At 36.3% G+C, this 15,778-nt stretch overlaps 1 protein-coding gene across 4 annotated transcripts; it reads right to left on the bottom strand.

Annotated features, from left to right (window-relative positions):
* Nucleotides 1–3,090: 3,090 nt before the first annotated feature.
* LOC110923304 (eukaryotic peptide chain release factor GTP-binding subunit ERF3A) lies at nucleotides 3,091–10,988 on the bottom strand. 4 transcript variants are annotated; one of them, XM_022167436.2, is made up of 20 exons: nucleotides 10,841–10,988; nucleotides 10,718–10,759; nucleotides 10,548–10,592; nucleotides 9,792–9,869; nucleotides 9,388–9,465; nucleotides 9,197–9,292; nucleotides 8,880–8,991; nucleotides 8,747–8,792; nucleotides 8,528–8,599; nucleotides 8,368–8,430; nucleotides 8,138–8,292; nucleotides 7,989–8,053; nucleotides 4,890–5,040; nucleotides 4,691–4,796; nucleotides 4,486–4,621; nucleotides 4,333–4,397; nucleotides 4,084–4,248; nucleotides 3,587–3,659; nucleotides 3,435–3,496; nucleotides 3,091–3,366 (listed from the first exon to the last, which is right to left on the bottom strand). In XM_022167436.2, exons 2-19 carry the CDS (start codon nucleotides 10,719–10,721, stop codon nucleotides 3,453–3,455), a joined length of 1,554 nt encoding a protein of 517 aa, XP_022023128.1. In that variant the 5' UTR covers nucleotides 10,722–10,759; nucleotides 10,841–10,988; the 3' UTR covers nucleotides 3,091–3,366; nucleotides 3,435–3,452. The 4 variants fall into 4 exon arrangements, with proteins under 4 accessions (XP_022023128.1, XP_035838760.1, XP_035838758.1 ...); XM_035982867.1 differs by lacking the exon at nucleotides 9,792–9,869; XM_035982865.1 differs by having other exon boundaries at nucleotides 10,718–10,944.
* Nucleotides 10,989–15,778: the final 4,790 nt, after the last annotated feature.

Genomic DNA, 15,778 nt, shown 5'->3' with positions numbered 1-15,778 from the left:
AAATGGTTAAACATTATACTAAGTCTGAATGGTTAAGACCTCTAATCTGAAATGGCCAGACAATTGCCTCTAAACGGTTAAGCATTATATTGGCTCTTAATGGTTTAGACCTCTTACCGGTTCAGCACTTAACCATTCAGATGTTGTCAAACAGCCCCTAAGACTAATTGAGCTCAAGTTAGCATTTCTAAATAAAGTTTTTTCGATTTAATACTAAAACATTTATTTTGTAATTTTACGAATGATCAAAGAAAGTTTGTGGAAAACAACGATAATTTTAAATGGTAATTTTAACTTAGGTAGTATTTATATTAAAAATATATATATATATGGTAGGGATCCTAAGAGAAAAGCACCGTATTTGAGAAACTTGAGAAGAAATCTGAATCACACATTTTCCCTAAGCAAAAAATGCAAAAAATGCAAAAAAAAAAGAGTAAAAAACACAAATTTTATTTAGAGAAAAATGCCCAGATAGTCCCTGTGGTTTCGCCTTTTTTTACCTATAGTCCCCAACTTTCTAAAACTACCTGAATAGTCCCCAAGTTTTGCAAATTTGTTCTCGGATAGTCCCTTGCACGTAACTGGGTTAGTTTTTAATGTTAGATGGGTGTGAAATTGCAAAAATACCCTTACTAATAAATTTTTTTAATTTTTAATATTAAAAGAAATATTTAAATAGGTCCCACTGTCATCATCTTCATCACCCCAAACCTTATCTCACCATTATCATCTTCTTTACCCAACCCACCTCCAATCTTACCCCATCAACTCAACCCAGTACATACATATGTAATTGAGAGACAATTTCAATTTAAAGCCTGCATACATATGCATACATACATCAGACAATTCAATTTAAAACCGAACACATACATACATACATTGAACCACCACTGTGGAAAATCTCCAAAACTTGAGGCGGTGGTGAGCAGAGCCGACATCTTTTTCTTCATCTCCGTCCGATCCCCACCAGAGCCGACATCGGCCGGCGACCCCCATACTCACTGTATTTCACAACGATCAAGTGAACACCATTGCGATCCCTGATTAATACCAAAGTTTATAGTTTTCTCTAATTTTCAGTCGACTCAAGAATCAAGGTATGAAAGCTCAAATTTTTTTATGTCTATGCACAATTTACATGATTTTTTTTTCCTGAAATTGTTAAAGCTTATCATTGGGTTCAAATGGGTGTTGAAAACAGGGACGTAGTTGATTTCTGTTGGGTTTGAGGTGAGTTTGTTAAACAGGTAGTGAATAGCATCTCATTCAGCCCAGAAAAACCATTACCTGTGTAAAAAATCCATATTCTGATTGTTTGATTCCTGGGTTTGTTGCTGAGTCGAATCAGGGGGCTAATGGGGGGTGCAAAATTGGGGTTTAGAAGTCTGGTGAGGAGGAAAAGGGTTGATTCTGTTCATTCTCATTGGGGTTTACATCTCATTGCCATAGGTATAATCATGGTGGTGATGGTGGTGGTGAAAGGTGGAGATGGTGTTGGGTGGTTTAGAGTGGGGAAGATGGAGTGGGAGGGGTGGGTGGTGGGTCGATCGGAGGTTTGACAGTGAAGAGGTGGTAATCGGAGGTGAATAGCGTATGGTGGTCGGTAATGATTGTTGTAAATGAGGGTGAGATTTAATCGAGGATGGTGGTGGTCGATCGGAGGTTTGACAGTGGAGAGGTGGTCGCCGGAGGTGATTAATGATGGGGTAATCAGAGGTGAAATAGGGTGAGCTGAAGTGGGTGTTGTTCGCCGGAGAAAACACAGAGAAGAGAAAGAAGATTTTTAATGGTGAAAGATGATAATGTTTCTGCTCTAGTCCCTGTGGTTTGCCCTTTTTAAGGAAAGGGTAAATTGGTCATTTCACACCCTCTTAACAGAGAAAACAAACTGAAGTTAGACCCAGAGACTATCCGGGAACAAAAAATAAAAACTTGGGGACTATTCAGGTAGTTTTAGAAAGTTGGGGACTATAGGTGAAAAAAGGCGAAACCACAGGGACTATCTGGGCATTTTTCTCTTTTATTTATTTATTTTTTTGGAAAAATCGCAGCTTTTTCTGTTAGGTTTTTTTTTTTTTTTGGATTTATACATATGTGTATAATGTTAATCTTTTAACTATACATATGTGTATATTGACTATCTTATAACGTATAATGTTAATCTTTTAATTATACATGTGTATATTGTCAATCTTATAACTATACATATGTGTATATTATGAAAAATGTATATCCTTAACCTAAGAAATGTAGGAAACCGGGACAAATGAATGTTGATTGAGATCATTATAGCGGCATTGGAACCGGCTCATTGAACAATAACCAAAACTCTGTATGCTAAAACCTAAAAACTAAACCTTAAACCCTAAAGTAAAACCCTAATGCTAAACCCAAAACCTAAAGCTAAACCCTAAAGCTAAAGCTAAACCCTAAATCTAAACCCTAATGCTAAACCCTAAACCCTAAAGGTAAACCCTAAACCCTAAAGCTAAAAACTAATGCTAAACCCTAAAGGTAAACCCTAAACCCTAAAGCTAAAAACTAATGCCAAACCCTAAAGATAAACCCTAAATACTAATGCTAAACCCTAAAGATAAACCATAAATACTAATGCTAAACCCTAAATACTAATGTTAAATATTAAGCATTCACCTCAATCATAGATTTTTATTTTTCAATTTTAAACATGTATGTATATACATGTTTAAAATGTATAATTGACAATATAAACACATGTATAGTTGAAAGATTAACATTATACACATATGTATAAATTCAAAAAAAACTAATAGAAAAAGTTGCGATTTTTCCAAAATAAAAAAAATAAAAATTATTTGCGTTTTTTCCTATTTTTTTGTGTTTTTTGCTTAGGAAAAAAGTGTGATCCAGATTTCTTCTCAAGTTTCTCAAATAGCCTACTACTTCTCATGTGATCCTAGCCCTCTATATATATATATATATAACCTTTCAGTTTTTTACATACATTTAAGGTTTTTAATGATGGTAAAAGATGTTACTGGTTGACAAACGGTGAAGACCTTGTCTTTAATTTAAGAAAAAAAAGTACCAAAACAACAAAACATGTGATTTACGAAGGTTCCAATAGCAGGCATAAAACCGTCACACAACACATAACTATAGCATGATCAAATGAGGATTACAATGTCGTAGATAACAGGATGCAAAGCATCGGGTAAAAGACCACAGCATCATCATCATGCCATTCATTACTAAAGCATCTGATTTGTAATTTATGCTATCACTCATATAATTCAGCATCAAATCACTAGAAATTCAAAAACTATCATCAACCCCTTTCACATCTCAACTCTGCTCCCAATTACCTTCTCACGGGCTTTCCTGCACCACAATCATTTAAAACAGTTGTCGTTTTGATTTAAGGTTTTAAGTCGATCTTCAACATTTACCATTTCTCCCAAAATTGTTTATGCACGAAGATCGGTCACTTTTCCAATTGCAACTGTTTTTCCTGTATGACAAGGATGCATCACTTTTTTATTAAATTTCTATGGTCGGTGGGAGATAGATACAAGATTACACAAATTAGTTTCGCATTTACCTTCTGTGCGGAGTGTAAACCGCCCAAGCTGTTGAAAATCTGAGAATTTCTCGATGCATATCAGATTAGACACCTGAGGAAGATATTCAAATACCGAACATAAGAATTTCCTAGTTTTTTTATGACTGGTAAATAGAAATAATGATAGGAAAAGCAACACAAGCACGTATACGAGTGGGGGATTAAATATTGTTGCAAATTCGAACCATTTGTTTCAACAAAATGGGAAAATTCTAGCAAATAAGAAAACAGTTCAAGAAAGGGTCACACGGATAAAATGTCACCAGAAGTGCAACTCAAAATCATTTTGAAAATGTAGATTATTTGCAATAGATAATAATAGAAAACTGTAATTAAAATGCTGACACAATAACTACTTATTATAATCTAAAGATTTGGACAAAAATAAATGTTTCCAGTCACCCAAACATGTATCAGAATTTACCCGTGAAATAAGCAACAAAAGAATGTAACAATAAATGATGAGAAATACTAACCTGAATGCGACATATAACGACAGCACCGTTTTTCACAAAGAGCACCTTCTTTTTCATAGGTTTCCTGGTTTTAGGATCAATTTGCTGCATCAGCTCAATAATCTCGCACTCCTCCACAACAGAATGAATGTGCAATACAGCCTTGTAACCAGCAGTGAAAATAGCCTAAAACAGAAAAATATATATTTCAAAAAAATAGCTAATGAAGCATAATACAAATCAAAGATTAAAGCTATTTTAGCTCCATACGTTATCCAGCAATTCAAGAATATGCAACTGAGCGACAAACTCATTAACTGCCGGTATTGGTTTTTCTGCATAAAAAAAAAAAAAAAAAAAAAAAAGACAAGGGTAAAATGTCGGTAGTTATGTGTTAGTATTGATCTAAGTAAGAAAACATACCAATGGTGGAAAGAACAAAACCCGAAAGTATGTCTTCTTCTTCAATCCCAGATAATCGAACTCTTAGATTCTCACCAGGGCCAGCAGTCCTAACTTTGTCCTCATCACAAAATATGGCAAGGACTTTCACTTGAACCTGAATATACAATTGTTTAGAGATTGGTGTTCAGAAACAAAAAGTTTTCATAAGTCCTCGAAAACGCACCTTGTTTGGCATAATAAGCAGATTGTTTCCCTCGCGTATACTACCAGATTCTACTTTTCCCATAACAACGGTCCCCATGTCTTTGAACTTGTCAATAATAGGCATCCTGGTAATTAAATATTAATTAAGTTAGATAATAAATTAAAATTCGTTTCAGTGACGTAAGTAGTTTAAGAGAAACAAAAACTGGAAGTGATACCTAAAGGGACCGTTTGGATCCCGTGGAGGAACCTCCATAGCGTCAAGGGCTTCAAACAGACATGGACCATTCCACCACGGACATACCTTTTTGTCCAATCTTGTTTGCATGTTGGCACCTTGAAGACCAGATATTGGAAGAAAATGAATGTCTGCAACCATTGAAAGATTATCACCAAATTTATTTAGTATCCGAAAATCTGCAAAACTCAGGTGGTAAAAATGAAAATATATACACTCCTAAATCACCCAACGAAAACTTCTTCCATTCTCCGTGCCACTAGATACAGTTCTAAATCACCGTCACCGACTATTGTCAAAGTAAATTTCAAACCAGAGGCATGTATCGGTTTTCGTAGAGGTTGTACAGTCAAAAAACTCGTCTTCCCAACTTTTTTTAACGACACTTGCTTTCGAAATTAAGCCATGTGTGTATTAAATATTAGTTAAGCCATGTGGTGGCGTTGATAGCCGAAAGACAAGGGGTACATGCACTAATCGGCCTTTGTCCCGTATGTTGCCGAGTGTTATGTGTCTTATGTCCAAGGCTTGATGCAAAACTACTATCAAACCACAGGGGTCTCACTGGAAGCAACCTCTCTATTCCTACGGGGTAGGGGTAAGGTTGTCTACATCTTACCCTCCTCAGACCCTACCTTAGCTTTGCTATTTGTGGGATTTACTGAGTATGATGATGATGATGTATTAAGTTCAAATAGTAGTAGTGTAGAGATTTGGGCGGTTGACGGTTGTAAAACCCATTACCTGAGCCATGTTCCTTGATTTTAAGACTGGTGATTTTGAATGTATGCTTGAATTTATAATCAAGAAAAGCACCATATTAAGTCGATAGATTCCATGGGCATGTTTTCGTGTGTATGGGGGGGGGGGGGGGGGGGGGGGACAGATTCCATGAAATTTGTTTCTTGCACTTGTTTTTTTTGATAAAATATCAAAATTGTTAAAACCCTCGAAATCATTTTTACTAAAACCCGTTTTGACCCAAACTAAAACAATTATATATCATCATAATAGGGCTGACTAATATTAGAGAATCTAGAAAAGGATGGAACATAGAGAACAGATGAAAGGTTTAGATTTTAGAGATTACTATTGAATCCTATAATTAGACATGTAGATCAAAAATGTTTTTGTATGGGGTATATTAATATATAAAACCTTTCACCTACATGGTTAAATCCAAGTTTTTATAGTAGCACTAGACTATTAAAGCTTGTCCAAAAAAGCTCATGTTGAGATCTAGGTACATCTTCCTTTCCAAAGAAGCAAGTGGTAATAACAAACTTTAAATCTTGAACCAAAGCTTCATTTTCTTGTCATAGTTGAACAAAGATGATCAAATTGGCTAACTTTGGAATACAGGATCGAATGCGGGTTAGTGTTATGGTGCGAACAAGTCATAGTTGAACAAAGATGATCAAATTGGATAATTTGGCTAACTTTGGAATACAGGATCAAATGCGGGTTAGTGTTATGGTGCGAACAAGTCTGAACTTAAATCCTGAAAACTAGTGGTTCAACCGGAACAGTGGTGGCAGCTAGGCTCATAGTTATCGATAGCGAATAGCGACAAATAGCGACAACGTACCTATATGCTACGTAGCGATAGCGATGAAATAGCGCCCGCTATTTCGTGTTTAGCGATAAGGTAGTCAAAAATTTAAGAAATAAAATATAGCTATCTACATAACTTTCTTTTATATATAACGTTAGTTTTATACTTTTTATGTATAAATTTATAAGTTTAAGAACCAAATGTAAGCTAGTGAAAATAGGGGGGGTTAAATGTTAAAATACACAAACTAATTTTACACTTTTATGTAAATTTTTACAAGTTTTAATTACTAAATGTAACCTAATGAAAGATGGAGGGGTTAAATGTTAAAATCCATAAACTTATTAAACCCTAGAAAGGCACAAAAACGCAGCAGCCGCTCTTCTCTTCTTCTTCTTCATAGTTTCCAGCAAGTTTCCCCAGCGACAGAAATTGCAGGTTTCCGGCCGGAGCAACAAAAACAAAAACGCAGCCGCTCTTTTCTTCTTCATAGTTTCCAGCAAGTTTCCGGCAGAAATTGCAGGTTTCCGGCAGAAATTGCAGGTTTCCGGCCGGAAGTCTTCGTCGGAATCCGCCATTCTCACGCTATTCAGCGCTATACAGCATATAGCGACCATGTCTCGCCTCGCCACGCTATTCGCGATAGCGGTCGCTATGGCCGCTATCAATAACTATGGCTAGGCTTTTCTCCAGAAAAACTTAAATGAACCAGTTGTGTTTTTGTTAGTAGCAGACAAAGGGTGGGTGATGAATAATATAATAAGAAACTGGCGCGCAATAGATTTAGGGTTTCGGTTCACTTTTGCAGCAGATTTTATGGAAACTTCTGGGAGTGGACTAGGATCTGGTGTAATCAGGATATCGACAAGAGCAACAGTAAATATGAATGGTGGCACTAGACTATCAAATAGTCACAAAAGAGAAGCAGAAACAAACAAGAGCAAAAGCAGTGTTTTACTTGATCTGGAAAGAGGCAAGGTTCAAGCAACAAGAGCTCTGAGACCATCAAGTCAGAGTGAGATGAAATATTTCCGACTTAATTAACTAGGCAAGAGTCAAGTAGCTATAACAGAAAACTAATTAAAGACATCTACAATTTGCTATATGAAAACTATACAATTCTCTAGCATTATGGAACTTCTTAACATAAGCACGTTCTAGAAATTTAATCAACTCTTAAGAAAAACAAACTTACCATTTGATAACCCGATAATGTGTGTGTTTATTATTTTGGCATGCAACCATTGTGGCTCTCAAAATCTTATCTCAAACCTTTTCCAAAGGTTTGACTATTATATAACAACAGCAGATTAACTATTATGCATATTTAACAGATTTTTTTTAGCATTGGTAATCACTGTGATGCAATAAGTTCTCAAAAATATCCATGTCCTCCCAAAATTGAAAGAAAACATATAACGATTTGTAGAACCTAAAAAAATCTAAATACGAAAACAAATGTGAAGACAAGATCATTAACAGAACAGCAATATTCGTAAATATATATACGTAATACAACTTTACCTTTCTTGACATTGTAGCCTGAAGACTTCAAAAAGGGAACCATTTTTGACTCAATTTCATCATACCTAAGATAATAAACAGCATTACAGTTAATAAGAATCAGATTTTTGTTATGAATTAAGATAATATGTAAAAACTGGCTAAAGCACCTCTCTTTTGACCAGTTAACAGTAGGCTCATCCATTTTATTTACAACAACCAGCAGCTTAGAGACACCCAAAGTCTTTGCAAGTTGAACATGTTCACGAGTTTGCCCACCTCTTTCATATCCCGTTTCAAATTCACCTTTTCGAGCAGATATAACCTGAGAGAGAAAGCAAACATGTAAGTAAGCTATCACAATACAGGATCTCAAAAACGTATTGAGACGAATGCATACCAGTACACCTATATCAGCCTGAGACGCGCCACTGATCATATTAGGTACATAACTTTTATGTCCCTGAAAGATATACAAATCAATTTACATTCACATACAAAGATAGTATTGTAGTCTTTCTATTTCACTACAACAGGAGTATCATGGTAAAAACAGTTACCGGTGCATCCAATATAGTAAATCGTGTAGTTTCTGTCTCGAAATGTGCTCTCCCGACTTCAACTGTAATACCCTACAATGAGCAATATGGCATTGAAGTAACACACAGGTCAAGCATGAACCAGAATGAGAAAATCAAAATCAAGCAGAAATAAAGTTAACATTTAACAAATTTTAATAAACATTTTGGCTAGAAATAAAAGAAGCAGATTCATAGTACCTTCACCCTCTCCTCTGCATTGGTATCCATAATGTATGCCATGTACCTATCATGAAGTAAAAGTGAACGTAAAAAGTAAGATCGTTGTCTAACTTTTATATTAGTTTGTTCAAATTTACGTTAAATGGCTTACCAGCTCTCTCTACTCTTATCCTTGGCTTCTTTCTCATACTTTTGAATTGTTCGTTCATCAACTTGGCCACTGAGGTAGAGTATCTGGCCTCCAATGGTTGACTTTCCAGCATCTTTAATCAATATGACAAAACAAAAGTATCAGATGATGAATTATGTTCAGGTAGCTTTACTCTAAAAGTGGCTCATCATACAATAAAACAGTAGCGATGAGAATGACTTAAGATATATATTGTCCTAAATGGTTAAGATGGTGACCATATAACAAACTAGATATTACAAAGTTTATACAAGAAAAAAAAATAAAGATCTACCTACCAACATGACCAATGAATACCACATTCAAATGGCGTTTCTTGTTCTTTTCCACCTCCTCCTCAATAGGCTCTGGAGCAGAAGTCACTTGCTCTTTCACTGCAATCGGAATAAATATATGTTTTATTGAGCAATCACAAAGTAAAAAATTGAACAGTTGAGAGGTATAGACATGGTTTCAGGTAATGAATGACCTTCAACTACATCTTTTGGTTCCGAATGCATTGTTTGGGAGTCAGCATCCCCCTCTGTGTGTGATTCGTCCTTCAAATCTGCGCACACAAAAGTAATAGCTCAGTACATTGCAGTCATAGCAGAAAGACACGAACAATATAGTTCTCTCTAAACACAATAACAACTTATGTGAGGTTGACAGTTAGAAGGAAAAACATGTTTTTATTAATTAATTTATTATTATTGTTATTTTTTTATTTTTTTTTATTTTTTTTTATTTTTTTTTTGGGGGGGGGGGGGGGGGGCTCTTTGATAGTTTATTCTGACTTTAAAAGTGTTTTAAGTCAATTATTGGTCTTGTGGTGTTCCTACAACCATACAAGAACAACTAATGATGTAGACATTGTAGATCAATTCTTCTTACCTTCTTCCACATTATCACGAACTACCAATTCTTCAGGCTCCCCACCATTCTCATTAGGCACCATGTTACTATCTTCAGCTAGCATTTAGTAAAAGAATTTAACAACATCACACAATTTTCAAAATTTCCAAATTCCCTTTAAACTTCCAACATTTTCAGTACCACTATACAACTAATTCTTTAACTAAATTCAAAAAAAGCACAAAACTAATACAATTTTTTACCAACAAACATGTCACACACACATCTATACACAATTTTTCCAAATCAACCTACCGAGCAGAACGTAAATAATCAACAAAAATCAACCTACCGAGCAGAACGTAAATAATCAACAAAACACACTGATTCCAATTAAACATGGTTGTAAAAATCGCGCCTAGCCTCCGATTAATCGCTGGTCGAGGGTTCACTGATTAATTTTCATCTAAATCGCCAATTAATCGCTAGGCGGTCAACAGTGGTCAAATCCGGTCCTAATCGGCCAAAAATTGATGGCAGTCTAGCGATACCGGCCAAAACTTGTAAATTCTGGCCAGATTTCGGCCAAAACTTGTAAATTCCGGCAATTAATCCTATCTACTTCAAACTATGGATCGAAGAAGGTGTTAAAACATGTCTACTTAAAAAAATGCGTGTATAAAAACATACATAAGTACACAATATTTCCAAATCAACCTACCGAGCAGAAAGCAAATAATCAACAAACACACTGACTCCGATTAAATAAGATGAATCCAATTATATAAAACCTACCAGATGAATCAAGCTGCAACGCACGAATGTCCTCCTGGATATTATCTACAAAATTGGGGGGATATTTCAGTAATCCACATAAACTTACAACCTCATGAAGTAATATAAGATGATGGATTTGAAGTAAGGAGTTGAGATCTACAAAGGGATGTAAATAGATGAAATCTTACCCATTGAGTGCGATTTGCTACACAGTGATGATTTCGGTAAACCTGAAGTGAAAGGAAGATGTATGATGTTAAATTTATGAGTAGAATCGATGAAAGATGGTGGAAGATTGGGAGAAAACGCACAAGTTGATGAATAGTGAATGCGTCGCTGCTGCCAGAGAACAAGAGGCCTGTGGAAGATGTATGAATTTAGGGTTTTAATGTTTTATTAATGTTATTCAGGAATTTCACCAAACGCCGGATAAAGCTGGGTCCTAATAATAACGAGCCGAGCCCGGCTCACTTTCAAATCAAGCCATATTAAACGAGTTTTTTCCAAACTAAATCCGAGCAAGTTTCGAGATGCGAACTTTTTAGACAGCCCTATTGTTGGATGCATGAGAGGCCATAAGTTTTGAATGGTGTGAACTGGATTTTTTTTTTAAATTGTTTAGATTTTTCAATAGGATTGGTTGGTTATTTGTGTTCAACTTTTTAGAGTTAATTACTGTTTTCGTCCATGTGGTTTGTCAAAAATCACTATTTCAGTCCATTAGTTTAAAAATTGCGATTTCAGTCCCTGTGGTTTCACTTTCGTAACCATTTCAGTCCCTGTGTTTCACTTTCGTAACCATTTCAATCCATTTATTCTGTTAAGTACAGGGACTGAAATGGTTACGAGGTGGACTGAAATGGTTACGAAAGTGAAACCACAGGGACTGAAATCGCAATTTTTAAACTAATGGACTGAAATAGTGATTTTTGACAAACCACATGGACGAAAACAGTAATTAACTCAACTTTTTATAATTAAGTAGTTAGTTATCCGCACTTCGCAGCGGGTCCTCGGTTGGTAATGGTTTGGCTTGGTACGATACGACATTTGATATAGCAACGGAAAGAGATATGTATTATATCGATGAAAACCATATAAACGAATTCTAATATCTATGTTCTTCAATGAATTTTATACCACTACGTCATGAAAACTATTAATAAATACGGTATAGGTATCAATGTTAAGATGACATCGGTTCGATTTCTCACGGTAAAGAAGAAAACACATATCTATCGCGTTCGAAGGAAACATTTATCGAATTGTATATAAAAATAAAAATATCACAACTACTGTATATTCAGATTTATATAAAACATTATATTATATTATTAAAATAACAAAAAAATGGTGAACAACGTAATTTGATTCTTGAAATGTAACAGGGGTGGAACACTTTTGGAATTTGATTTTTGAATCTGTCCAAATATTCAAGCGCTCCGTCATCAGTGATTAGCGAAAAGCCATGGTCCTCGCAAGGCTCTTTTTTCCGTGAAGCCATTGAATGACTGCGTCGAAGTGACGACCTTTGAGACTTTAGCGACATTGCAGACGTAAACGGTATTAGAGAATCTTGCGACGGTACATAAGAGTTGTGTCGAGGAGGGTCACACCTACTTTGTTGTTCAGAAAGCCCAACTGAGCTATCTCCAGCAGGTTGTTCTCTTCTTTGTTGTTGGACCTTGGACGTTGGTCGCCCACGAGTGTTTTCTTGTACGATAGGCAGTTTTTTGTCGCTCATTAATGGGTTTACCACCGCCTTGATCTTCGATATGATGCTTTTCTTCACCTGCGGGGGTTGGGTAGACAATTTCTGTTTCACGTATTCTAATTCTTTTTCTACATCAACCTCTTCATCATCAAAATTTGATGGATTCAGGTCAAGTTTTCTCTAGAAAATGTTTATATCTTCGAGCTGAATAGCGCATTATGCAAAACAAAAAAGAGCATTAAACAATCATATTAAATTAATACAACAAAACATTTTTTAAGAGTCTGTAAGTACATGTATGGGCACATAACAACCCGCAACTCGTGTACAGCTGGCAGCCACATGTTGATCTGAATGACCGCAACGTGGTTATTCTCCGTGTTAGCTCGTTTTCTAATAGGTTAAGAGCATGGATGGAAACTTTACGAAGTAGGTTGCAAAACAAAGGAATCTCAAGGTGACTATTCATTCGCTTGGTGCGGCTTTCTTCCAAGCATTTCTTTATTGCGATATTGCTTTAGTACCAAGGTGTCCACATTTTTTATCAACGTTTCCAGACTGCATTTTGGTGTAGTGAGTTGTTTCTTTAATGCAGCATGTGCGCCTTCAGCTCTGTTTGTTGTAGTTTGGTAGAATGTTAGGGTTTGATTGGTACATGCAGATACGAACAAGTGGCGGGAGGTGCTTAACCAGTTATTCCATAGGTATTCAAAAACATCTGAAAAAATAAACATATTCAAATTATCTATTTATTTAACTGAATGTATTAACTTAGAGAAAACATACATTTACGTTGTTGATTGAGAAGGTGTCTCTGAAGGTTGAGGAGGTTATAATTGTATAACTCCTCGGTAGCGGAATCACACATTGTTTTCCACTGACGAACAAAGTCCTCCCAATATGGCTGAGTAAACGAATTCCTGCAGTGCTTCACACGAACACTTCAACTTTTTCATGAAAACCAACTGATTTGGGCCTCATGAAGGTGGTTTCCACTCAGATGTTTGTACAAGCTGTTGTGGAGCACCACTTAACCAAGATCGGCCTCAGATCTAATAGATTTTCACAACTTTTATACAAAAACTAAAGAATCTCACACTTCTATATCGGATCCAACGGAATTTCACATAGTTTCCGGCTCAGATCTGATGAACAACACATTTTACAATTGATTTTCGGACTTTTCTTCAACTTTTATACAAAACAGTGGCGAAGTCAGACTCAAACAGACTTTCGACTCCTTTCTTAGTCAAAAGCCGGCTTGAGAACAGAACTTCACCGGAAAACGGATCGGTTGACGGGTCCAAACATGAAACCTCACCATAAACAGTTTGTCGGTTCGAGAAGGGGTGGTTCCCGGCCGACCGAACGAGCTAGGTTTGGTACGTTTCCGTTGTTTGATACGTCGTTACACCGTCTCCGTTAACTCAAAACTTAGCAAACTTCACGAACACTACACTCACTGACCATCTGTCCGAATGCTCATCCGATCGGATGACCATTCGTCCAGTTGATCTGATTATCATGACACTTGTTTGTTTTATAGGACACTATGATCACAACATTTGAAACTTTAACAGTTCGCAAACACCCATTGTTCGAATGGCCATCCGTTCGAATGGTCATCCATCCGGATGACCATCCGATCGGATGGAGTCCATCTGTTCGAATGGTCATCCGACCAGATGACCGACCATCCGCTCAGGTATTCTGTCAGACACTTTATCTCGATTTTCGCAACATTCGACACTCTATTCCCAACCAGGTCAGCTCTTAGAGGACTTATGCTCTATTCCCCGCACGCAGGCTGATCCAGCGCTCCCTTCGATCCAATCTTAGCAGTGTTTGGTTTAAGCACCCATTGTGAGTATACTCGATCCTTTTTGTTTTAAACACTTTTGGGATGCAACATGTATTCTATATATCAAGACACTTGACACTTGAAACTTATTTGAAACATACTATATCCTCATTAAACATAAAACTTGAAGCTTGAAACTTGAGACTTTTATGCTATGTGAACGTTTAATCCTTGTGTGTAGTTCCGCGTTAACAATGGTAGCGTTATAGGGGTAATGCACTTCCCCGTTAGTCTTTGGGGTATTGTTAGGATGAGACATTTAACCTCCCGTTAGTCTTTGGGAGAGGCACTTAACGCCTTGGAAACTTGGGCAATCACTTGGACTGCGTAAGCTAGCATGGTGAAACTTATTATATGTTTTCATGTGGATATTAGTTTTTAAACTATTATGCTATGTATTCAAACTTGTATGCTCGCCAACATTTTTGTTGATAGTATTTTAATACATGTTGCAGGTTGATAGTAGCTGGGATTCAAGGAAACAAGCTAGGATGATGCTTAGAAACTCATCTTAGTTTAATCAGGAAATCGAACAATGTTTAAGTGTTTATGTTATTTGCTACTTTTGTGGATTGTGGATGATGTTTTAGACTATCTTATGAAACTTGGTTAATCAATTATCGAAATAATTAGTGTTGTGGAATCTCTTGAGCAATCAGATTCGCCTAGTGTCACGCCCCGATGTTTCTGTCATCGGTTGGGGTGTGACAAATTGGTATCAGAGCCATAACTATAGGGAATTAGGAAGAGTAGGAATACTTTGCCCTAGTCTATAGTTCTAGGAAACTTGACTCTTATTTGTTGTTTAAAAATTATGCATTCTACCATACGTGCTTCCTAGCAATACTTTTCCTGTTAAACTTACATGTCTTTCCTAAGGCTAACACAATACACACTTGGATGCTTTGAAAACACTCTCGAAACGACTCATCAAAATAAGGGTGATTCCCGCCTTTGAGGATGACTTTCGCATAGCGGTGTTTATATTTTTGCAAGAGATTTACCCTCAAGTTAGGAGTGACATCTAAACCTTGAAGGGAAATCTCCATTTCATAATCTAGTAGGTCTTATCTTTTGATAAGTACCGACCATATTAGGGTACAATGTTACCAAGTTAGAGGTGAAACTCGCATCTTGATAACTAGTCCCAATCCTTGGTTTTCATTCTCGCCAAAGTCTCGAAATTTTCCAATCGATTAAGGACGTGTAGTGACCGAAAGGACAAATATCGTAGGCCCAGCATCAATGACGTATTTGTCTAAGTAAGCCAAAGCATGTTACCTTAATTCGAAAGGGGTTCGATTTACTTTGGTTAGTAAACGTTTCTCTACCCGAAACAAACCTATGTTTATGAGCCTATCTTTTTATGTTGTCTCAATTTTCATGTGGTTTTATACTTGATACTTTGTTCGTTTTGAAACTTTTACACGAATCGCACGTATCTCCGCAATCTAAAACAATAATAATAATCTCTCAGGATCGAACTAAATTTATGATGCTTTATTCATTGTATTATACTAGGTGGGAGTCTTGATTAAACTATGGGTAACATAACTGAATGTTATGCTATGTGAAATAACCTGATCAAACTATGTGAAACATGTTGAACGTATTATGCTATTAAACAATGCGAAACTTCTTGAACATTTTGTGATGTGTGAAACGACTTGAGTC

Source organism: Helianthus annuus, chromosome 14 (genome assembly GCF_002127325.2).
Source record: "Helianthus annuus cultivar XRQ/B chromosome 14, HanXRQr2.0-SUNRISE, whole genome shotgun sequence".
Lineage (NCBI taxonomy): Eukaryota > Viridiplantae > Streptophyta > Magnoliopsida > Asterales > Asteraceae > Helianthus > Helianthus annuus.
The sequence above is the reverse complement of the archived record's forward strand: the minus strand, read 5'-3'. Positions and strand labels throughout refer to the sequence as shown.